This window comes from Perca fluviatilis, chromosome 14 (genome assembly GCF_010015445.1).
Source record: "Perca fluviatilis chromosome 14, GENO_Pfluv_1.0, whole genome shotgun sequence".
Lineage (NCBI taxonomy): Eukaryota > Metazoa > Chordata > Actinopteri > Perciformes > Percidae > Perca > Perca fluviatilis.
Window position 1 is genome coordinate 596,984 of NC_053125.1, and position 26,293 is coordinate 623,276.

At 41.3% G+C, this 26,293-nt stretch overlaps 1 protein-coding gene and 1 long non-coding RNA gene across 3 annotated transcripts; one reads left to right on the plus strand and one right to left on the minus strand.

The window, feature by feature from the left end:
• Positions 1-3,650: 3,650 nt before the first annotated feature.
• LOC120573590 lies at positions 3,651-9,735 on the minus strand. Of its 2 annotated transcripts, XM_039823401.1 has the most exons (12): positions 9,561-9,735; positions 8,527-8,585; positions 8,368-8,435; positions 5,472-5,676; positions 5,254-5,385; positions 5,119-5,154; positions 4,923-5,000; positions 4,766-4,840; positions 4,542-4,616; positions 3,952-4,011; positions 3,820-3,870; positions 3,651-3,723 (listed from the first exon to the last, which is right to left on the minus strand). In XM_039823401.1, the coding sequence occupies exons 4-12, from the start codon at positions 5,671-5,673 to the stop codon at positions 3,671-3,673; spliced, it is 762 nt and encodes a 253-aa protein (XP_039679335.1). In that variant the 5' UTR covers positions 5,674-5,676; positions 8,368-8,435; positions 8,527-8,585; positions 9,561-9,735; the 3' UTR covers positions 3,651-3,670. The 2 variants fall into 2 exon arrangements, with proteins under 2 accessions (XP_039679335.1, XP_039679334.1); XM_039823400.1 differs by lacking the exon at positions 8,368-8,435.
• A 14,418-nt stretch (positions 9,736-24,153) lies between these two features.
• On the plus strand, positions 24,154-26,052 carry LOC120572292. Its single transcript, XR_005641416.1, has 6 exons — positions 24,154-24,319; positions 24,412-24,707; positions 24,847-25,020; positions 25,126-25,374; positions 25,474-25,793; positions 25,893-26,052. It is a non-coding gene; the product is annotated as an uncharacterized LOC120572292 (long non-coding RNA).
• The last annotated feature ends 241 nt before the right edge of the window (positions 26,053-26,293 follow it).

Here is a 26,293-nt window from a genome sequence, read left to right on the forward strand (position 1 = left end):
TGAAAACATAGCATATTCATATGGATGAATTGTCTTGGTGCTTGAATGGGTTTACTAAAGTGTTAGAATCACAACAGTAGAATAATGTGAAAGAAATTGTTGGCATTTTGACATACATGCACAAAAAACAATGACTTAGTACATACCAAGCTTTATGGGATCTATGCAAATAAAAAAAAAGCAAAAAAAAAAGCATTACAGACAAGATTAAGTTGTCTTGTGGTTTAAGACAAAACCATAGGACAAAACACTGACAAACTCCATGTTCCACCACATTTTGGACATGCAGTTGGATGCTTCGACCCCAGAGGGTTAAACTACATTGATAGTGTCTTCTAGGGTGGTCACCTCTTTTTATCCCTCTACAATGCCACTATTTGGGAAATTAGCTCATTTGCCATCTTCTCCAGAGTTAGACAATTGGATATTACCTTTCTCATTTCCATGCAGCCCATGTCCCAGTCTTCTAGGAACTACACCATCTATCCACACACAACTCCAGGGTTGCAAGGCAACCGGAATGAGAATATACTTCCAAGTCATATTATAAATTTCCACATTCACAACAGGTGAAAACTAGCCTTTTTGCTAAATCTAGCATATTTACAGAAATGTTAATATGCGCTGTTCCTGTCAAATAAAATAATAAATTAATTTAAAAATTAAATCTTTTGACCAACTTTTGCTTTGTCCTGATCATAAGTACTATAGGGATATTCCACCTTCTGTGGAAATTGGCCCTTTTGTGGAAATTGGCTCATTTGCAATCTACCTTAGAGTTAGACATGAGAATGCATATACAAGTTCTATTAAAAATAATAAAATGTTCAGACATTGAAAACCATAGAGCACCTGAACGTCAAACACAATTCATACTGTATGTAGGAACATACCTGTCAAGGACTTTGTGGACACAGTCTTTGGTGTTCTTCCCTCCGATTCTTGCAATTTGCAGCACCTGTTGGAATAAGTCCATGATAAAGTTGACTGATCCCTAGAGGAACCTAAAAGTGTGTGAGTGCACTGTATTGTGTTATGCTAGGCCAGGGGTCGGCAACCTTAGGCACACCGCGGGCCACCATGGGCACGCGGGACCTTAACCAATGGCACGCTGGCAATGTGTGTGCAAGAGAGTTATTGATGTGTTGAAATCATGGTTGAAATGCTGAAGCACTCTCTCATCCGCATGCCAAATTACAACTTTCACACTTGCCGACCTCATAGGTGCCGATACTGTGGGTGCTCCGGAGCTTGAGCACCCACGAAAAATACTGAGCACCCACGTGTGCCAGACTGCCAGTTTATTTTTACATTAATTTAATATTAAACATTGCAGCGGTGCTTAGTGGAGCGTCTGTCATAGTGTGATCGGTCATGTCGGTGGCATTGATTTATAATTTCCCACGAAGCTGATTAAACTTCTCATTCCCAATCCTATCTGTATCTGTGAGAAGTGGCGCTGTCCTGAGTTGAAAGAGAGCTTACTTTGCGGTGTGTGTGTTCGTGTCGGCCTCTGTCCATTTCCTAAGGTTCTGAAATGCAAACATTGTTGACTACTTTTTTTTTTTTTAAACTGTGTGCGCGTGTGAGCACCCACGCCTGTGCGCAACCTGTTATTTACGGTAGTTTGATTGACTTGTATCTCTGACTGGGAACAATACAAAGAGGATTACCAACGGCCGCTGGGGCAGATGAACTAACGTTAGTCTCGTTAGTTTAAGTAGGCTACATTTACACCTTCGTGAGTTAAAAGTCAATACTTATCAACGCACTCACCTGTGTAGACCGGCATAAACATGCAGAAAGCGATATTTCAATCTGCTCTGTCTGCTCAGTCTACTCTTGTCCACCGCACTCTTGTTTTACGCAAACACAGCTCTACTCTGCAAATAGCTAATTTTTACAAAACAAGCTAAAAGAAAAGCTGTCGGTTTGTAGTCTATTTATCTTAGTTTGCAGGGAATCTTGAAATTTGGACAAATTCTTATAAACTTAAGCTGTCTGAAGAAACCATCCTCTCCGCTGGAGCGGTAAATATGGATGCATTATTAGACCAAAATAAATACATGTGGCTACGTAATATGCACGTGAATGACACAATCGTTAGGTTAGTGTTCTTCATTCTTGATAATGATGCTGGTTGTGTTATTATTATTTTGCCACAGCACCGTTTCATTGAAAAGGAGGCATACAGGACCTGCTTATCAGTCCATTCGTCTTTAAAGCTGGGCTTTTCCACAACTTTTCGCTTCAGGCGCTTTGACAGTGATATTTTTGTCAGCCCATTTTCCACCAATCAGGACTGCATACTAAAACCATGTTTCCATAATATACAATAATAATAATAATAATAATAATAAGGTCCTGATTATTACAAATTCCCTGGATATTACATTTTGATGTGAGGTCATAAAAAACAAAAAATTAATGTTAACATGGCACACTTATAAACAAGAAATTTTGAAAAGGGCACTTCATATTAAAAAGGTTGTCGACCCCTGTGCTAGGCTATACATTACTTCCAGACTTGTGAAACCTACCAGGGTATCAAAGGCTTGTGCATCACAGAGGTCTTGCTCCGCTCTCTCGAAATCCTCCATGGTCTCCATCCTCTCAATGTGCAAGGCAGAAGAGGCAGGTTGTGCTCGTTTATGAAGATTACGAAGGTCGACCAACATGTTTAAGACCTTTTTCTGGTATACTGAAACACATTTGATTACAAGGATTACCTCCAATTAGAATAGCAAGGCTAGCTAGCTGGTTCACAGTTGTTTTTGTAATCCGCTTCAGTGTTTTTTAATACAGTAGTAGTTACTGTTGGAGAAAGGGAAAAAAGTTCTAACTAATGTTATCTGACATGATAGAAACCACCCTACAATTGACGGTAAAAAAACAAGCCACTACTATAACTGAAAAGCTGTTTGTGTGAACAGAGAACATTAGAGGAATAGAGAAGGTGGTACTATTAAAATGGTCTCTCTTGCTCAGTGTCCTGTCGTCTCACACTGCCAATAGATCAATACTTACCATCCCAAGGCAATGGGAATGTCCATCTTCCATTCTCAGTCACTGCATCTACACAACAGAAAGTCTTTTTTAGAAATTACCAAATGACAAAGCTTTCAACAGAATTGGGTGACTAATCGAGTCATTAGAAGAGAAATAATAAATCTGAAATATTGTAGCGATTAGGGGTGCATCGATACTACTCACTGAATTTCAAAGTGCTTTGATGAAAATTGCGGTCTTTAGACAACTCACCATGCCTTGGTCTGTCATAGGGGGCGCTGGTGAGATCACTGTGCTGTGATCTCACATTATGTCTGGACCTGGCAGGGGTCCTGGAGGGATCACTATTGCGTGACCTGCCATGTCTGGACCTGGCATGTCTGGACCTGGCAGCAGGGCTGGAGCAGTCACTGTGCCTTGACACGTCATGTCTGGACTTGGCGGTGTACCTCGAACCATCACTGTGCAAGGACTTGGACCTGGACCTGGAGACATCGCTGCGTTTGGACCTGATGCTGGATCCACCGCTGGACCTAGTACCATTTTATATATGGCATAATACACTGAAACAGACTAACCCCTATTGATTGGCCAACAGTAAGGTTGGGAGACGAAACAGTAGAAGTCAGCCGTTGCTGAAGCTGTGCCTTATCCTGTTTCTTTACCTGGAGCGATAGCCATCCCTGGCACAACCTCTTGTTGCATTACGAGATCCTGAAAAACAAAGAATGTTCTTACATTTCACAAGGCCTGATAAAATACAAGTCAAATAAAAGTGACTGTTTAAAGTGTGATGAGATGAATACTCACTGGATGGCGACCGGTATCTGTGCCGAGGTGCTGTGCTTGCATATTGAAAGTCTGAAAAAGACAAAAGAACATTCAAAGATGCAAAAATATTTAAATGATAAAAAGTGTGCATTAGCTGTAATGTATACTTACTGGGTGTCGATGTTTCCCATCCCCGAGATCCATTGGCACGCTCCACCAGGCCAGACAAGTCTGAAATGTGATCAAGACTTTAACTACTGTCTTGTGTGTAAAGAAATCATTACCAAACTTTCTCAAGCACTGAGTAACACTTTGTCCTGAATAGACTTGGTCTGTGAGATAACAGGGAAAGGGGAAGAACTGACAATGTCACCTGTCCCACCTCCTGTTGCTCCGACATAGTCTGGCAAAAAGAATATTTTATTATAAGCCACATTATGCGGCAAGATGCAAGACCCGAGTCAACACCGGCTCGGCTTTCGAGCGATGGCGGAGGCTAATGCAGCGTCATCTGGAGCTAAAAAGATATGAGATGGTTGCAGAGTTTCTGCTTGACAGGTACTTTAGGTACCTTCACTTTCACACCTCAAGTGTCAGGGGAGGAGGGGCGTGTCGGAGGTCAGGCAGGGGAAGTGGGTGGGACTTGAGGGTGGTGGAGTTGTTCATGGTCAAAGTACTGTGTGACATGCCAGAAAGGTAAGAATTGCTTTAAGTTTGTGCAGTGGGATAATTTGTGCAAATGGAAATGTAATTATACTCACGTGGAGCGGTCATCTCCCTACCACGAGATCTATCGGCAGGCTTCACTTGGTGGGTCGAGGATCGATGTCCAGAGTCTGAAACACATGAAACAACCAGTAACTATAATGTTGTGAATACTTAAGTCATTACTATGCTTAATTCACAAGCAGTGAGAAACTAGCCATCATGAATGGACTTTAACTTTGCGGAATGGGATGGTTGGTATAAGGGGAGAAGTACTCACGAGGAGTGGACATTTCGCTGCCCCGAGAACTGTCAGCATGCTCCGCATGGACAGACATATCTTCATCTTCAGAGGCTGAAACACATGAATCCACCTGTAACGATCATGTTGCGTATACATACATAACCATGCTTCATAAGTTGTCATCAGTACTCACAAGCATTGTGCATCATGTTGGGGTCCTGAATGGACTGCAGCTTCCTTGGTGGAGTAGGGCATTTGGGCAGATTGTCACCTATACAGAGGTAATATAAAGTAAAAATAAGCATATCAATTCCCAAAAAAAATGTTATATTAAAGAATTTGATTCATTTTGAAACTAGAATTATAAGTTTATTATAGAAAATCATTACCCCCAACATTCTCCACCTCATCTGAATCTGTTAATTCTGAAAAAAAAAAAGTTTATAAACACTGATGCTTAAAATTTGAGGCCCAATTTGTGTCAGATTACTAATTTATTTATTACTTGAGAAAGAGAAACATACCATTTCTTACAAAACCATCCGGAGGTCCTTTTTTAGTGCGTTTTCTCATCAATTTAATCAGCCCCTCATCATCCTCATCGTCCTCCTCTGCCTGACTGGTCAGGTTGTAGTTGTTGCATTCACAACGCTTAGCTAGAAGTCAAGACAATTCAGCTTTAAAAATATACATTATTTTGACTTGGATATACATTTAATTTTCTATTCAAACCAAAACTTACCTGAAGTCATTTTTATTTTGATTAATGGGAACGTCATCCAGTCATCCTGGGGGTTAATTTTGTCCCTTAGAGCTCTTTCCGTTTTTGTGGTGCTCATATTATGTGGCCATCTAAGGGTTCTCTTGTTCCTGTCGATCCAATTGTCAGGAACTACACCCTCCTCCTCTTGTTCACCCTCCTTCCAAACAGCCCTTGCGTACATGACCTGGAAAGGACAGCATATGCATGTTACTAGAAGTATTTAACATTTTCATTTAGCTTATGCGTTGAGTAGACCAGTGTTTCTCAAACTTTACAATTTCAAAGTCCCTCATAACTCTGAATGTACAACTGGAACCAAATGGACCCTTATGGTTGATTTTTACACTCAAGGTTACAGACCTGTAAGCTTACAATTTAGAACCCAATTAAGGAAGTCAGAGGGTCCCTGGAACCCATTTTGAGAACCACTGTAGCAGACAATCTTATACAAAGCGAATTACAGATGCAATAGCATAGAAAATGACATGAACCCTATTCAACAAATCACCAATTGTCTTGTTAGAAGAGACTACTCTGAGCTGGAGGTGGCAAAAATGAATATGCGACGACGATTCTCATTAGGAGTGACAAGATCACTAATGACTACATTAGAAGGTAAGCCCGGGTTAAATTCGTGCACAAAGCAAGAGAGGTGATGTTGAGAGGATTTGGACATGTGCAGAAGAGGGATGAGTGTTACATTGGGAGAAGGATGTGGCAAGAGGAGGGAGAGGTTTATGGATGTAGTGAGAAAGGACATGCAGGTGATAGAAGTCACCAAAGAAGATGCAGAAAATCAGATGGAAACAGATGACCCCTGCTGGGATCTAGCTAAAAGCTAAATTCAACCTTTAGTATTTGTGTTCCAGACCATGGCGAAGGGGTATGAGGATAGAACCACCAGTTTGTAGTGGGAGGCAGGCCACCTTGCGGAACAGATCCCTTTCACGCAGTAATCCATTTTTCATCCCGACCTGACCATTTCCTATGCACACAATATTCAGAAGTCCAGAGCTACATGGTTGGCGAAATAATGGTGAAGTATGACGCTGGTGCAGGATTTCACAATCAAAGGTACCGTCTGCATTTTTCTGTTTAACAAAAGCAAATCGGTCGTCTTTCAAGAGAAAACAACTGTCCCTTTCTTTAACAGAAGCAAACACTTCAGCGGGCATTTTGCTTACGTCCACTTCTGATTGTTCAATTTCTGACAAACGCCTGGTGACTTGTTCCAGGGGACTTCTTCCGCTCCTCACGTGTTTCTTGATTTGTTGCAGGTAGTTTTCAAATGGAAAACAGGAAATGTCATTTAAGGAAGAGTTGAAATGGCTGGCATCTTCATGGAGATGAATTAGTCCATGTATATTATATACAGGAAAGGTTTTGCCATACAGGTCAGCACAGCACATGACAAAGTGTTTGATTAGTTCATGAGCATATTGGAGATAGGCATTTCGAATCCTATCAGCTGACTCCGCAACTTCGACATGGCTACTGTGAAGGACAGGAAATGTTTGTATCTTTCAGGGGACAACACAGTTTTTAATACCACAGGTCCTGTGTAAAGCAAAACTCGCGGAAGTTCAGTGGCTTTCCAACTATCTAATTCATGTAAACCCGCGGGTTGCCGAAAGCAAATTCACTCGGCATCTTCCCTCTAAGTGCAATTAGTTTTTGAGAAATTGCATCCTTTTGTCTCACAGATAAACGGCAGATCTTTGGGCGGGGCCATGAATAAGTAAATTAACAGACGTCTAACTACTCCCCAAGCAGACCATATGCATATAATCTAGGACAAATGAGCTAACGCAAGGAATTCCTGCAGCAATGAAGGGGCTGACATCAGTTTGGTGGTTCCTGTACTCTCCTCTAGAGAAACCGTCATCTGTTCGAGAAGTGCATTCTTGTTCACTGAAAACTATTCTTCCCTCAACACGAGCACCTCTGATTAAACATCTTTCACAACTCTCATAAGAAGTATGACCCTTAATACATTTTAGATATGCCCTTGCTGGTGCGTCACAGATCACAGCATCAATATTTACTGTGTAAGTCTGGCCTTTATGAACTATACCATTCTCTTTGAGATGTTTGTACTCTGTCACAAAGTCTTTAAGATACTCCCTCAAGTGGACTTGGCTTCCTTTGTCCACTAAACATAGCTACAAGAAATGGATCAAAACGGCCACACTTCACCAGTATTGGCCAGAATTGGACACCACTACTTTTGAAAAGTGGGATGCCATCAACGTTTACACTGAGGTGCACATCATTATTCTCCATCTGACTTAGATAACGACAGATCCCCTTTTCTAAGCCGTAGTACTTGTACTGCCCGCCACATTTAGACTCTGTTGTGTTACGTTGTGGTGTAGCAAGGAGTGTCCGGCAATCCACAGGCAATAGGTGCCCTTGCTTCCTTAATATGGACAATAAACCATTAAGCGCCCTGTGTGTCAATTTGTGCTCTAAAGCCCACTGTCTCAGGTCGTCTTCAAAGCTGCTGGTCATCTCAGCTTCATCATTTGGTTCCTTTTCTGAGTCAGTAGACCAATAGTCCACATCAGTGTCAAAGCCAAAATCATCTGACGTCCCAGGAACACTGTCACTGATGAAACTGTGTGGCATCCCAGGCGCATCATCACTGCTACAACTACTTGGAGTCCCAGGCACACTGTCGCAATTATTTTGAATGCCCTGATGTTCATCATCGGTGTCAGAACACCGTAGAAGTAGATCGAGTTCTCTTTGGCGTTTTCGCCATTCTCTCATTCTCTTAGCCATCTGTAAACACAGCCGTGAGTTTAAGTTAGTTTTACTGTTTATTTGACTGGGGCATGTGCGAAGAGAAGGAGGATGAGGTCACAACAAATACCTTGTTTAGCTCCCAAAAGACAGGACACCTCACTCCACGTCCAAAATGAAAAGGACACTGCACACCACCTGATAGAAAGAAAAGACTGTTAGTTTAGTTTTACTGTTTATTTGACTGGGGCATGTGCGAAGGGAAGAAGGAGATGGTCACAATACGTACCTTGTTTAGCTCCTTAAAAAGGCAGGATACCTCAATCCACATCCAAAATGAAAAGGACACTGCACACCACCCGATAGAAAGAAAAGACTGGTTTAGAAACACCCAACTAAACCTTTACAATACTTGCATACTTTGACAGCTCAACATACCAGGATATTAGCTGCAGCATTTTTTGACACCGTGCTAGGCGCGCCCCCTATAGTGAAGTAAGGTAGACTATAGCCTAGGCTATAATGAATGAAAATTCACAACTCAAAAAGGGCGATTGTTATGCGAAATTTAAATCGGTGGCTGCATGATTGTAGCCTAATATAATGTCTTTACTCATAACGCTATGTTGCAGTTTTAAACATTTGGCATAGCCATCTCATCGTTTGGTTGGCTGCCTAACGTTCATGTAAAACAAACCCCCCCCATTTTTTTTTTATTATTTTTTTTTTGTTATAAAAAAAACCCCCCTTTTTCGCATTTTTTTTTTCCCCCTTCTTCTCCAAACTCTTGCTCATCACCATACACTGACAAGTTCAAACTACCTCGTGCTTGTCTCGAGAAGACGTTATACGTTAAAAATACGAATTTCGCCTCAAATATTATTTTTAGTTCAATAAAATGACAGGAGGTCCGGACCTCGGTAACCTCATAACTGGCTATGGCCATGTCCGGAACATGAGGCCGCAATTTGTATTGAGATATCGCACCATTACTTGTTAAACAAAAACATATCCCCTGCTATGTGGGAGCAGTAGCTTGTAGTTAGTAGCGAACTTAGCGGTTAGGTTAGCTACCAGCCTAGCTCTGGTTAGTGAGTGACTCGACCGAGCTGCACGTTAAAGATTCGGTTAACGTGAATATTTTTAGGCACTATGGTCGTTTTCAAAAGTAGCTAATTCCAATTAAATTTTAACTAGCTAGCTAACATTAGCTGATGGGAAGATGCAATGCCAATTGTAGCCACAACAGGTTTAGATAGTTTAAGACAACAACACTATAAATACATAAATGAACATAAAATGAACTAAGCTGACCGAACTTACCTTCAACTTAGTGGAAACCGATGGTTTGATCCAGAGACGGCTTAAAACGCTTTGGCTAAACAGAGAAGAGCGGCCTTTGCTTCCATGAAACCAAAGCCAAACAGGCGCCAAATGCTTGGTGTGTTGCCTCGGCCAATCAGATTGGCGTTTAATGCTTGGGTCATGATAACGTGCTGCCTCAGCCAATCAGAGTGACGTTTACTGCTTGGATCATGATAACGTGCTGCCTCAGCCAATCAGAGTGGCGTTTACTGCTTGGGTCATGATAACGTGCTGCCTCAGCCAGAGTGGTGTTATTTATATGTTAATTATTTAAATTGCATTTCCAAATAAATAAATAAATACATTTATTAATTAATTATTTAAAATAAAATGAAATAAACCAGTAGAGGGAAAACAGGAATATGTAAAATAACAGAATATAATGTACTCAATAAATAAATAATGTATAACAAATAATGTTTAATCACAAATCATCATATTCATATTCATTAATCATATTGTTGACAACAATGTTGATATTTGTCATAAATAAACAATATTACATTAATAAATGTCAATTTCGTGTTTGTTTAAGATGTCCACATGACGTCCAAAAAAGTTACCTAGTCTGACGTTCAAATGTTGAACTGCATATTGACGTCCAAATGGGGTCATTGTTAGACGTTCAAATAGCAGACCTAGTTTGCACGTCGTGTAGACGTCAAGAATTGGTCTGGACCGACGGACGCAATTTAGACATGATCTGCACGTCCATCAGACGTCTAATGTTTAGTGGGTAGGCTACACAACTGACCTGAGATCAGGTAGTTTTCTGAATCTAGCTAGGTCACGCAGATCTCTGCTATTCCATTACAAAATTCACTTCTGAAACTTTTTTATGCGAGAAATCAACCATATAAAGCTCAAATATGAGCCGCTTTACGAAAATGGATGGCTAATTGCAAATTTTCTCCGACTGTGTGTCGGAGTTTAGTGCCGGTGTTGGTGCTGCCTGGGTTGCTACATCGCCGCCCTGACCGCAGTGTCAGCGAGCTTGTTACGCCCGCAATCTTTTACCGCAGCCCGCAGGTTCCAGTTAATCTTATAATGGGTATGTGTGTTGAGTTATTTAAACAAACAATCGGGGAAATAAACGCCTCTTGTCCGCGAGTCTCATTGATAGAGCCGCGGTGAGATGGAGTCCATCAATGAGAGCTAGCTAGCCTCCTCCTACCTCTGACATTCACAAAAATACATTCAATTGAAATCCGAAATCGGACAAGTGTTAGCTAAGCTTTGTAAGACCTTGAGGAACCTGTAATATTTATGCCGTGACGAAATTCAAACTGTAAATATACTTTAGTTATGCGAAAGTGAGCAAGCTGCGATATTTCCCCATTGTAATGAATGGGACATATAGCAAGCAGCTGCTCGTCCTACAAAGACGCCTCGCGTTCATAAAAATGCCTTAAAATCAAATCGGACACAACGGTTAGCTTTATAAGACATTGGGGAATGATGTTATATAAGTGGCTTGACGAAATTCAAACTGTAAATATAATTTATTTATGGCGACAGTGTAGCTAGCTAGCTGCGGTATTTCCCCATTGTAATGAATGGGACATATAGCAAGCAGCTGCTCGTCCTACAAAGATGTCTCGCGTTCATAAAAATGCCTTAAAATCAAATCGGACACAACAGTTAGCTTTATAAGACATTGGGGAATGATGTTATATAAGTGGCGTGACGAAATTCAAACTGTAAATATAATTTAGTTATGGCGACAGTGTAGCTAGCTAGCTGCGGTATTTCCCCATTGTAATGAATGGGACATATAGCAAGCAGCTGCTCGTCCTACAAAGATGCCTCGCGTTCATAAAAATGCCTTAAAATCAAATCGGACACAACGGTTAGCTTTATAAGACATTGGGGAATGATGTTATATAAGTGGCGTGACAAAATTCAAACTGTAAATATAATTTAGTTATGGCGACAGTGTAGCTAGCTAGCTGCGGTATTTCCCCATTGTAATGAATGGGACATATAGCAAGCAGCTGCTCGTCCTACAAAGACGCCTCGCGTCCGTAAAAATGCCTTAAAATCAAATCGGACACAACGGTTAGCTTTATAAGACATTGGGGAATGATGTTATATAAATGGCGTGACGAAATTCAAACCGTAAATATATGATAGTTATGCCGGCAGCTGGCCGCGGAGCCCCGTATGCAGTATCCACAAAGGGTGACTTTGCGCTGGGTATGGAGCCCAGCAGGCTGCCGCTTTCTCGTCAGACTGTGTGGAGCTCCTAAAGTCCGACACGTCTTACCAAATTTGCAATTAGCCATCAATTTTTGTAAAACGGCCCATATTTCAGCTTTATATAGTTGATTTCTCGCTTAAAAAAGTCTCAGAAGTGAATTTGGTAATGAAACATTGCAGTGTCTGGAATATGAGATTCTGTCGCTTCTCTAATGGATGTGTATTGGGGATTCGCTCAACCAATCAGCGTGTCTCTAATGTCTGCGTATGGCAAGTCGCTCAACCAATCAGCGCGCAGCTCATCTAAATATTCATGACCATACCATATTTGGAAGAAAAGCTCTTGTTACAAATAGGGCCAAAACACAGGGATGCATAAGGGCCAGTAAAATATCAACCAGGCCATTTTCAGCCCAACTAATGTTACATACCCCATTAGGAGACCATAAGGAACAGTGTGAAATACCCTATATAATCATTCTATCACCCCTTTAAAATAAATGACCAAATTATTGATAGAGTAAAAAACACTAAATTCCTTGGTGTTTATATTGATGAATGTTTAAATTTCAAATGTCATATTGATCATCTAACAAAAAAATTATCTAAATATGTTGGGTTATTTTTTAAGTTAAGACATTTCCTCCCGCACTCAGCACTTCTCACCTTATATAAAACGTTGTTTGAGCCTCATTTAAACTATTGTAATGTCATATGGTGTAATACTTTTCCCAGCCATTTGAAAAACCTACAGATTTTACAGAAAAAAATCATACGGGCATTAACGTGGTCTGAGCCAAATACCCCCACTCGTCCTCTATTTCGTCGTCTTGGCATATTAAGGCTTACTGAATATAATGTCTATCAGAATGCCTGCATGATATTCCAGGTTATCCATAGGTTAAATTACCGTTTATGTGAGCTTATTCCAATAAATCGTCCACTGCACACTTATGACACAAGGAACAAATATCTAATTACTGGCAAAAAACGACGGTTAAAGTGTACGAGCCTGAGTATAGTTTGTAGGGGACCGCAGATTTGGAACGAGCTTGAGGAAAACTTGAAAGTGTCGTATTCTATCTCCATCTTCAAGAAAAGCCTAAAGGAAAAATTGCTCATAATATATGACTGCTAATTACTTTTTAACTGTTTTAGTTTGTGCTGGGATTGTTCGTTGATTGTTTGTAGTATTTGTTTGTTAGTTTAAATATGTCTGTATTTTGTTGTATTTTTTATTTTGTATTTTGATAAATTGAGGTTTTGGTTTGTAAATTTCTTTTGTTGTTGTTTATTGTTATTGGGCCCCCTCCGAAAAGCTTTTAGTAGCTTATTTGGGGTTCCCCATTTCACGCGCTTTGTATATGATCATTGTACTTTATGAAATTGTGTTAAATGATACATTGATGACGTGTGAAATCAACGTAAGATTAAACGTAAAAAAAAATAAAATAAAATAAAAAAAAGTATTGTTTCCTCCCCCATCTATGTTACACACAGCATAGTACATAAATACCATGTTCAAACAAAGAAAGCCAGAGGACCACTGGAGAATTGGGAAAACAGGTCCTCTTCAAGCTCTGCAGAGCTTGTACATGATGCTGATTTCTTGAATGTGAATAAACCTTTATAATCAAGAAACAGTGTCAGCGGATTCCTCTCCACATAGCATTACAGCATCACTACCAATTACACCACAATATCACATGTTATATTCTTGTCAGCACTACATAAAATGATGCAGTATAAGACCGGGAAGATCCATGTGATGCTTCCTGCTTCTTACAGTGCAGACGCTCTACTGCTTGCTCCTGCTTCTGCTTGCATATTTCTGCTGATAATCTTGCTTTTCCTCTGAGAGAAACTATGAGCAGCGGCTCTTGGATACTTATAAATCACTGGACTATACATTTTTTGTAGACATAGTAGGCTATTGTCATATTTGAACATTTTTCTGTGAGCGTGGCCTACCAATAGCTCAAGCCTGTCCTAAAGTGACTGTAGCTAATTAGCAGCAAGATGCCACCCTTCTCCATAGAGGACTACTACAAACTCCTTCAGAAGATTGCAGTTCTGGAAACCAAAATTTACCGGTTAGAAGTAAACGTGGAAGTGAACGGATCATGTGGAAATGACACCACTTTACCAGTGACCCAAAACAATGGACAAAAGCATGCTAACACACGGCTAACTAGCACCAGCAAGACCACAAAGAAACAGGAGGGCTGTGGAACGGATAATAAATCAACAAGCGGTAGTCCTCCCTGGAACTCTTTTGGTGCAAAGCTTAAGAGTAAATCATTTTCCTGGGAAATGGGAGGACGACTAACAGGCAGGGCACAGCGCCCTGAGATTTGTGATATGACCGGCTGGCCTGCATTACCACCCAGGCAGAGTGCCTCTTCAACCGCTGTACTTAGTAGGACACAGCCGTGGACAACTACAAAAGGGGAAACCACCAACAAAATGCCTCCCCAACAACTGAGTGTGCAGGTGAAGAACAGATTTGCTCCACTGCTGCAGGACCCTGGACATAACCTGGATTACGTCTCATTGTCACACAGCAGGGTAAGGACTGAGAGCAATTCTAAAAGTAAAAAGCTACAGGGAAAGCTAACGACTGGGCCCCTAACTCTGATTGTGGGTGACTCTGCTGTGAAAGATATAAAAAGCAGTAAAAACACCTAAATACTCTGTTTTCCCAAAGACATGGTGTCTGATTTGGCCCAAAGAATCCAAGATATCATAGCAGCACACCCAACTGTGAAGAACATTATACTGCACATAGGGTCAAATGTTGTAAAGCAAGAGTCTGAAGTGCTGAATCGTGACTTTATGAATCTGCTGAACGCAGTCAGCTCCCTAAACGCAAAGGTGTTTATCAGTGGCCCTATACCACCAGTCAGAGGAGGAGCTGAGAGATTCAGCAGACTGTTGGCACTGAACAGATGGCTTTCAAATGCATGTACCAACCATTCTCTGCAGTTCATTGACAATTTTAACAAGCCAGGAGTAAAGTTGTTCACCTCTAGCCTACTTTACTTTCTGCGCCACACATCTGCTCCCTTTGCCAAGGACACGAGACAAGATGAACCAAAACAAGAGGAAGACACAACAAAGTGCGGCAGTGATCCACCACAGCCCCCACCTGAGCAAAGATTTGACCATGGGAGACCAAAGAGCAGAGATGAGAAATCTCAACCCCCCATCTCACTCGTCCAACACTCCTCAAGCCCCTTGGACAACCACAACAGCTTTGAGGACCTCTTTAAGGATACGTCGCTCTCCCCTCTTTCCCCCATCCCCATGTTGGAGTTCACTGACCAGATGAAGCAGCTGGTAAATGCTGGAACCAAGTATGCCCCCCTTCCTTCTCCCATCGTAAAACACCTGGCACCTCTGCCCCCTCAAGGACGGCAGTTAACTCCTTCTCCCCAAACTGATAAGGATGCTTGTGTGCAAAATGCAGTAAGTATTAACTGATATGGGCCGGGTCCAGGCTGCATGACTCTTTCCAAGACAAGCCTGGGCCCTACGTATTAGATTCTTCCACAATTTATGTTGTGATAGGTAATCGAAAAAGAATGGTGAATAAGCACGTAACTGCAAACTTTGCAAATTTAGCATCCATTCCTCATCAGCCACAGTCTGTCCCAAAAAATGAAAACATACTAACACTAGCACTACTAAACGTTAGGTCTTTGGCGGGAAAATCATTTTTAGTCAATGATTTTATTATTAAGCACAATCTTGATTTTATGTTTTTAACTTTAACCTGGTTGGACCATAATAACAGTGCTGCTGTTCTCATTGAGTCAGCCTTCAGTTTTATGAGTGAGAATAGAGTGAATAAGAAAGGAGGTGGAGTCGCCATTTTCTTTAATGACTCATTCCAATGTATGCAATTATCTTACGGACATTTTGCTTCTTTTGAATATGTGGCTCTTCAGCTAAGATCCTCCCCTCAAGCTATACTTCTAAATATCTACAGGCCACCTAAATACTGTGCAAACTTCTTTGACAATTTTAATGAACTGCTGTCTATAATCTGTATTAATTTTGACCGTGTAATTATTGCTGGTGATTTTAACATTCATGTTGACAACCCCCCGAGGGACCAAAGAACTGTGTTGTGTTTTTGAGAGCTATGGACTGACTCAGCATGTTACACAGCCCACGCACAATAAGGGGCACACTCTGGACTTGATTATCTCAAAGGGTCTAAACATTTCCAAGGTTGTGGTGACTGATGTTGCTCTCTCTGATCATTCCTGTGTTTTCTTTAACGGCACTATCTCTGTGCCCAAAAGTGTTCAAACAAAGTTAATCAGAAAACGGTATATCACTGAAAACATCAGTGAATCATTCATTCAGCTTTTCTCCTCTACACCCCCCCCGGGGCCTCACTCAAGCCTCAGTGACTGAGCTTGTAGATAATTTCAACTGTAAAATTACGACCGTTATTGATGCCATTGCTCCCACTAAGGTTAAAACTGTCTCTGGTAAGAAAAGATCTCCATGGAGAAATTTTGTAGTGGTGAGTACAGAAAAAAAGAGTGTCGAAAAGCTGAACGCAGTTGGCGAAAAACTAATCTCCAGGTCCATTATAACACCTATAAGGAGAGACTTCGCATTTATACTTTGGAACTAAGGAATGCAAGGCAGTCCTTTTTCTCTGACATTATCGCCAGAAACAATAATAATTCACGTGCTTTGTTTGCTACTGTCGATAGATTAACTAACCCTCCAGTACCAGTAGCATCTGAACTGTTGTCTACCAAGGCTTGCAACGACTTTGCCTCCTTCTTCACAGACAAAATTCAGAAAATTAGACAAACAGTCAGTGCTTCCATATCAAGTACAGGGTATGTGTTGTCACAGTGTTCACGCAAAACAAATTCCAACATGACACAATTTCATACAATCAACCATAAAAACCTGGAGGACATTATACAACATCTGAATACTTCCTCCTGTTGCCTTGATACCAACGGATGTTTTCAAAAATGTTTTGAATTGTTTGGCTTCTGATCTTCTACAGATTATAAACACATCTCTGCTCTCAGGTATCTTCCCACAGGCCCTAAAAACTGCAGTCATCAAGCCACTCCTAAAAAAGAACAATCTAGACACGACACTAATGAGCAACTATAGGCCGATATCAAACCTTCCATTTTTAAGTAAAATCATAGAAAAAGCGGTTTTTCAACAACTCAACCTTTTCTTATTACTAAACAAGAGTTTTGATGCCTTCCAGTCAGGTTTTCGACCACACCACAGCACTGAGACGGCTCTTGTTAAAGTCTTTAATGACATCCACTTAAACACAGATAGTGGCAAAATTTCAGTCTTAGTATTACTTGATCTCAGTGCTGCATTTGATACGGTCGACCATGACATATTACTTGATCGATTGAAAAACTGGGTTGGTCTTTCTGGCTTAGTAATAAAGTGGTTTGAATCCTATTTAAAGAATAGGGATTACTTTGTGTCTATAGGTAATTATACATCTGAGCATACAAATGACGTGCGGAGTTCCCCAAGGCTCAGTTCTGGGGCCTCTTCTGTTCAACATCTACATGCTTCCACTGGCTCAGATTATGGAAAACAACAAAATAAGTTACCATAGTTACGCGGATGACACACAAATTTACATAACCTTATCGCCAGGGAACTATAGCCCAATACAACAAATGAATAAGTGCATTGAACAAATTAATGACTGGATGTGCGAGAACTTTCTTAAATTAAATGAAGAAAAAACTGAGGTGGTTGTTTTTGGAGCTAAAGAGGAACGATTAAAAGTCAGCGCTCAGCTTCAAACGACAAAAACAACAGACAAAGCCAGAAATCTTGGTGTAGTCATGGACTCAGACCTGAATTTTAAAAGCCACATTAAGACAATTACAAAATCAGCCTATTATCACCTTAAAAATATATCAAGGGTTAAAGGACTTATGTCTCAGCAGGATTTGGAAAAACTTGTCCATGCTTTTGTCTTCAGTAGACTTGACTACTGTAACGGTGTCCTTACAGGTCTCCCTAAAAAATCAATCAGACAACTGCAGCTGATTCAGAACGCTGCTGCCCGAGTCCTCACTAAAACCAGGAAAGTGGATCACATCACTCCAGTACTGAAGTCTCTACACTGGCTTCCAGTGCCTCAAAGAATTGATTTCAAAATACTTTTGCTGGTTTATAAATCACTAAACGGTTTAGGGCCAAAATACATTTTTGATCTGCTGCTACACTATGACCCACCCAGACCTCTCAGGTCGTCTGGGACAGGTCTACTTGTTGTCCCCAGAGTAAGAACTTAACAGGGGGAAGCAGCGTTCAGTTTTTATGCTCCACATATCTGGAACAAACTCCCAGAAAACTGCAGGTCCACTTCAACTCTCAGTTCTTTTAAATCAAGGCTGAAGACCTATCTTTTTGATCTTGCCTTTCTTTAAATAACCTATTTTATCTGCTTTTAAAAGTTTAACTGTTTTAATGTTTTACCTAACAGTACCTAATATTGCCTAACAGGGCTTAATAGTACCTGGTCGCACTGCTTGCTCTTGAGGGACTTATTGTAATTGTTGGGGCTTTGTAAATTATAGTGTGGTCTAGACCTACTCTATCTGTAAAGTGTCTCGAGATAACCTATGTTATGATTTGATACTATAAATAAAATAGAATTGAATTGAATTGAAATTAGAACAGTGCCTAACAGTGCATAGCAGTGCCTTTTTTTTTTTATTCTTATACTGCACTGTAAATTTTATTCTTGACTTTGAATGTTTTTAAATTGTTTTTAATTGTTTTCTGAATGCTCTTTCATCTTTTATGTAAAGCACTTTGAATTGCCCTGTTGCTGAAATGTGCTATATAAATAAAGCTGCCTTGCCTTGCCTTGCCTTGCCTTAACGTGACTCAGGTTGATGCTAGTGGGCTCAGGCAAAGCACTGTTTTGGAGAGTGCTACTTGCCGACCTGTTGTTGAAACCAAAGTGCAAACGCTGTCTCATCAACCGGTGATCACTGGACGTCAGTGAGTAATCAAAATTATTTAGAAGTTACTGCACACTATATTGACTCTGGTAAGTAGGGTTGGGTACCGAAACGTGCCGACCTAAACGGTAGTAACGAGACCGAATAAGAACGAAAATTTCGGTGCCTCATTTCGGTGCCTGACTTTACACTACACCTGACAGCATGTAACGTTAGCCTACCGTTAGCTAGCAGCTGGATTTAACAGGGTTAAAATGCTGACAGCTAACGTTAAACAGTGTAAAGTGTGACTGTATTTCATGTAGAGGATTCCAACAGCAGGACCTAACAGTCTGCTCTGCAGTGCAGCAGCTGCCGTTGTCGAAATTAAACAACACAGACGGTGCGTTCACTTAAAACAGGTAGCCTCGTGGTGCATTCACAGTAATTGTAAAATACAATTTTCCCATCTGGTGGTTGTTTTTGTTGTTCAACAGCAATTTACTGGTGAAATAAGTTATTGTTATAGTTATTACATTATTATTAAATCTTTAATTTTGACCATGGCCTTAACAATAAACAAGTTCCTGACTGTTGTTTAGTACCCTCCTTTTTATTCTTTTTTATTCTTTTGTTTACAGTAAATAAATAATAAACTAATACAAATCTTAAAGTCAAGTTCATAAAGTAACTTTCTTTGCATTCATTTGATTCCCAATCAGGATACACTGGTAAGAATTGCTTTCCATTGTTAATAAGTACTTAAAAACAGTTCTGAAATGCAAAATAATAGAATTTGAATCATGTGATAAAACATGCGATTAATCGCGATTAACTATAGAAATTCAGCGATTAAAAAAAATTAATCGTTTGACAGCCCTAATATATATATATATATATATATATATATATATATATATATATATATATATATATATATATATTAATTACTGGTTAAAAGTTTAAGAACATCCCAATTTTTCCAGGTTTTTATTGAAATTCATGCAGTTCAATGTCTTATTGTACTCTGAAATGAAAGAATAGAACAAATGAACAATTTAAGTTAAAAAAGAAATCATGGAATCAAATTATAAACCAAACTGTATTCTAAATTTTTGACTCATCAAAGTAGCTCCCTTTGGCAGATATAACAGCTGAACACACTCGTGGCATTCTTTCTACAATGGAAATCAAATATTCTTCAGAAAGTTCTTCCCAACTCTGTTGCAGAAGTTCCCATAAATGTGTGGCACTTGCAGGTTGCTTTGCTTTCACTTTTCTGTCCAGTTCATTCCAAACCAGCTCAATGGGGTTTAAGTCTGGTGACTGTGCTGGCCACTCCATGTTTTTAAGCTTACCATCTTGTTCTTTTTTTCCTATGGTAGTTCTGGCATAGCTTGGACTTATGTTTTGAGTCATTAGCCGCTTTCCGACCGGAGGGATTTTTGCAGTGTTCCTAGAACATAAAATTCCTAGAACCCTTTTTTTCTCGTGTTCCGAGTGGACCAATTTGGGGATTTTTAAGTTCCTCTGGCTGAAGTTCCTGTAACTCTTTCAGCTCCTACTTCAGGGCAGGGTCTTTTCACTGTTCCCTTTTCAGCATAGGGACCAAGGTCAACGAGGGTCGGGTTTCCCGTACAGACAGACCAACAACGGGACATTTTTAATTCACTTCTGACAACGTTTTAGGCGATAAATGAACTGTTAACATTTCGAAAATAGGCAGTCTTGCGAAATTTTATCGAATTGACAATTTGCTTCAAAGTTTTCGGCGGTGGGAAGCTCCATGAAGTGAGGCGACAGCCAGCAGGTGCCTGCCCCGGCCGCGAGCTCGTCGCTCGGTTAGTCCTGCTCAGAAACCCCGCTGTAAGCTGGAGGTCTCTCAGACCGCTCTCGTAAATAAGAGGCTTTTATTTGATGGTTCGTTTGTTTAAATATCACAACACATGTCCATCATAAGATTAACGGGAACCTGTGGTAAACTGTCTTTTCGGAGTTAAACTCCACAAGCGTGCCCTGCAGGCTTGACAACCTCGCTGTCCGGCCGTCACACACACACGTCCACAGTGCAGCCGGCAGAGGCGGGGGAGAGAGAGATACCAGTTTGTCTTCGGGAGACTTGTTTAAATTATGACAAATATGCTATATACATTAGATTTAGTATTTAGTTCATATTTTTTGGTGTATTTGTTTTCTGATTTTAACGCTAAGAAGACCGTTGCCGTGCTTGCATCACTCTCTGTTGAGATTTATTAGTATTGTGCTCACATTTGATTTGTTTAATCTTTATTTTCGAGCCAACCAATCATATTGAGATGTGTATGTCATGTGACCCAATCAATGTCTAATCAGTGACTAAATGAATACACGTGTGCTTTGAATAAAGTACGCCAGTGAGACAGAGACTGGCTGATATGTGGAAGTATTCCCTGTTGTCTGTGTGAGGTACTCTGCTAACAGGTTATGGGCCCAGCTACGGGTGTCAAAACGCCGGGTAAAAGTCACAACGAAAAAGGTGTGTACCCGAGTGCAAGTTTGACAGAAGAAACCGGCTATAAACATGAACAGAAAGACAAAAGCAGCGGAATCAACAAGCCGCTGGTCAAGACTGGTTTTTGACGGAGATGAGAAGAATTATAAATTATGGGAGACGAAATTTTTGGGCCACCTTTGTCTGCAAGGACTGAAAGACACTATTCTAAAAGAGCCTTCTGAAGAAGATGAGGAAGACGAGACGAAAAACGCCGAAGCCTATGCTGAGCTAATACAGTTCCTGGATGACAAAAGCCTGTCGCTGGTCATGAGAGAAGCAGCTGATGACGGACGTGCGGCGCTGGAGATTTTGCGTGGATATTATGCTGGGAAAGGGAAGCCCCGGGTAATAAGCTTGTACACAGAGCTGACTTCACTGCAAAAATCGCCATGTGAGAGTGTAACAGAATACGTCATCAGAGCTGAGACTACAATCACTGCTTTGAGAAATGCAGGTGAGGATCTGAGTGACGAACTTTTGACAGCAATGGTTTTGAAAGGACTTCCAGAGACATTTAAGCCATTTACTATTCATATCACTCAGAGTGATGTTAAAATGACTTTTGCCGAATTTAAGACGAGACTTCGAAGTTATGAGGACATTGAAAATATGAAGACAGCTTCCGGGGACAACGTAATGAAAGCAAGGTTACAGACTGGAACGAGATCCACTTTTGCTGACTGTGGGGCTGCTGCAAGTGCTGACATTGTCTGTTACCGGTGTGGCATCAAAGGCCATAAAGCAAGTACATGCCAGCGTAAACAGTGGTGCAATCACTGCAAAAGTACCACTCACCGCGATGCAACCTGCAGGCGGAGAAAGCAGCGGGATAACGCGAGGAAAGTGTCCGAGGAGCCGGGTGATAAAGAATATGTTTTCCTGGCAAGCGACGCTGAGATGCGGAGACGTGAGGTTAGGAGAAACGGCCTAATGGTGGACGCAGGTGCAACTTCACACATCATCACAGACATCGCAAAGTTCCAGAGGTTCGACAGCAGTTTCCAGGCTGATACACACTGCGTGGAGTTAGCTGACGGCACGAGGTGCAACGGAGTCGCTAAGCACAGAGGAGACGCAGCAGTATGTTTGGTGGACAGCACTGGACGACGTTTCAACACGACACTAATGAACGCGCTGTACATCCCAACATATCCACAGGACATCTTCTCTGTGAAGGCAGTCACCTCGAACGGAGCAACCGTGATCTTCAGAGAAGGGAAGAACGTTCTGCGACATAGAGACGGTACTGAATTCCCCATACATGTGTACAACAAACTGTATTATTTGCACACAATAGACAACGAGCGTGATGACCGATGTAAAAAGTGTTATGATCTGCAGACATGGCATGAGATCTTAGGTCATTGCAATTATGGGGATGTAATGAAGCTTGAAAATGTTGTTGATGGTATGAAAATTAAGAATAGAGGAGACAAACCTGCTTCACGTTGTGAGATTTGCACACAAGGAAAGTTTGATTGACATCGGACCAGCTTATTTTCTCCTCTAAACGACACTTTGGTTCCTGGGGCAGGGAGGCGAGGTAAGCATTTTCATCTTACTGGTAGTTTGTTGCAGAAAATGTGCTTGTTTAAACCGTGCTTCTAAAATAAACTATCTTACGTTCCATTAGCTAACTTAACTAGCTAGCTACCTAGCTTACTTGTGAAGAGTAACTGACATTTACGTTTTTTCAAAGGAGTTGTTAATGGAGACATGTCAATGCTGTATCGTTGTTATCTATCTATCTAGTGCTATGTCTGTTTGCACATTAAAATAAACGTTATCTAAGTAGCTAAGTAAGTTATCGGTTTTCTTTCTTATTAAGATGTATCTGAGTCACTGTATGCTAAATTGGCTGGCTACATTGGCTAGCTAGCCAATGTAGCCAGGTTAATGATACCACAAATGTTAGCACGCTAAAACGTAGATAACATTGATTTAGCTCGGTTTAAGAAGATGTTTATGAATAAAACGTTACTAACGATAGCTAATCCACCGACCGTTAGAAATGTACGGACATTATTATTATTGGATATTTTCTTGCTGAAAAGTGAACAGAAAAAGGAGGGAAATTTGTATTCAGCTATGACGTAGCCTATTTTGAATGCTCACGTTTCCACGTTGGATGTATTTTTAATTGTTTGTTAACGTTACTAAAAGTTATGTATTAAGTACTTTATGTAGTTCCTTTTTAAATAAAAATGCAAAATGTAATGCTGACAAATCGCCGGTTCCGCCCGCGGGTGGTAAAGTCCCCTGATTTATACACAACTCCCTGGAAGTTGTCTCTGTACATTTATTTTTAAGGATGAATATACAGAAAAAATGTGTAGAGTAGATTACACTCGTTTTTAAAGGAGGGAAATTTGGGAGGGAAAATCTATTTTTTTTTTTTTTTAGGTATAACCTTTTACATAAATCAGGCTTTGAATTATATATGAATTAATCCCTAATGTAAAAACCTTAACAATATAGAGAGGAAGGAAACAAATAGACAGGGTAAAATAAACATGTAATTGTGTATCTGTTTTTTTGTAATAGTCTGAAAGAAGAAAAATAGCCCTCAGCCTCAGCAGCATCAGCCTCCTCCTCAACACACACAGGAGCAGCTAGACCCTGTTGGGGAGCAGCCTCCGTTCATGCTGCTGGACCAGCAGGAAATGGAACAAGAGTCAGGAACAAACCTGAAAAACCTCTTCCGGGGCAGTGGACGTAGCCCTGGAATAAGGAACCTGAATTTCCCTCCTTCAATTGGTAAGAAAGAAAAGTAGTACAAATATATGTGTTCTACCTCAATGTTAAATGTTACTCAGATCATTTAAAATGTGTGTTCACAGAAGACCTCCAGGACTACCAGCGGTACCATGAGGGCAGCTGCCCCACTTCCAAGCAGCTGGAAAATGCACAGTCCAAAGTGTCGAGGGTCAGGTCTTTTATATTTTACCTGGCAAAGGGACAGACTGTATTGTTCAGTTTGCTATTTTAAGGAACATTGATGGCATCCAAAAGTAAGTGTGACTTTCCATGTGAATTATTGTGAAGTGGTTATGACACACAACCGATGTGAACAGTGACTAACTCAAAGCCTATGTTTCTGCAGATACACAGCCCACCTCCAGTCCCCAGGCAAGACCATCACAACGGCACATTTCTACCTGAGAACCATACAGCAGTTCCTCAAATACTTTCGGGAAACCCTGCCTGCCCAGTCTCATCTGACTGCGATGGATGTGGTGAGCGTGCTGCGCCCCGTCACAAAGTGCATCACAGACACAACCAGGAACGTTGTCCTGCACCTGCTGGCAGTGAAAAGCCACAAGAAGGCCAGGATAATATCCTGCGAGGACCTGAAGCGGTGTCAGGAGGGGGCCACACTGAGGATCCCAGAGCTGCTGGGTAGTGTGCATCCCTCTTTCCAAAATAGTGAAAATAGTCCCATCTCCAACAGAAGCCTGCCGTGCATAGTGATATGTCCTTGTTTGTGTATGTTTCTTCCCCTTCGTGTGCTGAAATACTTTTTCTTCTCTCCTTTCAGACGCCCTGGAGGAGAACCACACACCGTCGCCGCGGTACCGTTTTTACGGCTACTTTGCGGCTTTCACAGCCTCCATTACGGTCATTGCCCAGGGGGATTGGTAACCTCCGGGTTTGCGAGGTCAAAGAGGCCGCAGAGGCGCACAGGCCTGGCGATGATGGTTTTGTGATCTCTGTAAGTATAAAAATCTCTGTGTCCTGATGTCATCACTGCTTGTGAGTCTGTTGTTTTTGTTAATGTTTCCTCTGAAAGAGTCCGTCCATTTTCTGTGTATTGCAGATCAGGGAACACAAGACTAACAAGTCCTTTGGGGTGGCCCAAATGTTCTTAGAGACTGACGAGTTTCGATGGCTGGTTCGGTGGCTGCAGCTGCGGGTGGCCAGCAAGCCACCGAACAAGCTGGTTTTCTTCACGGCTGGGAAGGGCCCATGCTAAAACTTCTTGCACCACCTGCAGGTAGCGTGGGCGGAGATCGGCCTTAAAGGGTCCCCCAACTTCACTGACCTGAGGACCGCTGTGTCTGCTCATGTAAGTTCTCCTCAGTCACTTATCTGTTCATGCTGGATTTCATTCAAACTCTTCTGGCTTAACTAACCGTAGCAATCTTTTCTCTTCTACTGTTTTAAGGTCAAGAACAACCTTCTGTCGGGCAGCAGAAGATGGTGGCCACCTTTATGTGCCACAACATGGCCACCGCTGACTGCTTCTACGCCCTCAGCCTGAACGTGGCCCAGTCAAAGAGGATGAGGGAGCATTTCCGCCAGGCCCTCACCCACACCGCGCCCTCACCGGAGCAACCAGAAGCCTCCTCCTCCTCCCCCCACCAGGAAGAGTTACCGCAAGCCTGAGTCCTCCTCCAGTTCCAAGACAAAACCCCTGCCACCTACCAGGAGTCAGGGACCTCGGGACTGGAGAAGGAGAGGGAGTTTATGGCGAGGCTGCAAAATGTAAGTAAAACTCTAAGATATGTACTTTAAAGACTCAGTCCATTTATTTCTGTTACACCAGACCTCACTCTGTGTTTCGTGTTTGTGTTTCCTCAACAGACACCAGAGAAGGCCCGAGAAGTCTCGTGAACACGCCAGTGTGCTTCAACCTAACTTGTGTGGTGGGAAATGTCTTCAGCCACACCGGAAAATAAGTTTTGTTTTTAATACTTTGCTTTTGTATGAGCTGGATTATACAGTACACCAAACGTATTATGAATAAAACATGGATATTCCATTACTATGGGTTCTTACTGATATTTCAGGACCATTTTATGGCCGATTCGGGATATTGCCATCCTTGTGTAACCCTGACTAAAAGGTACACAGGCATAGATTCACAAGGGAGTGGAGGGGGGCATTTTATAGCATTTTGATAAGATGCATAGTGATATTAATCAAATACAGTAATGCACACAAAAGAAATCTATGGTTTCTATGGGAGAAAAACAAACATTATG

Coding starts and splice junctions, on each gene's coding strand:
- LOC120573590 (XM_039823400.1), bottom strand. CDS start 8,568: ATGTGGATTGAGGTATCCTGCCTTTTTAAGGAGCTAAACAAG. Junction 4,841..4,922: donor CAACATGATGCACAATGCTT/GTGAGTACTGAT, acceptor CATGTGTTTCAG/CCTCTGAAGATGAAGATATG. Junction 3,871..3,951: donor ATGGGAAACATCGACACCCA/GTAAGTATACAT, acceptor TGTCTTTTTCAG/ACTTTCAATATGCAAGCACA.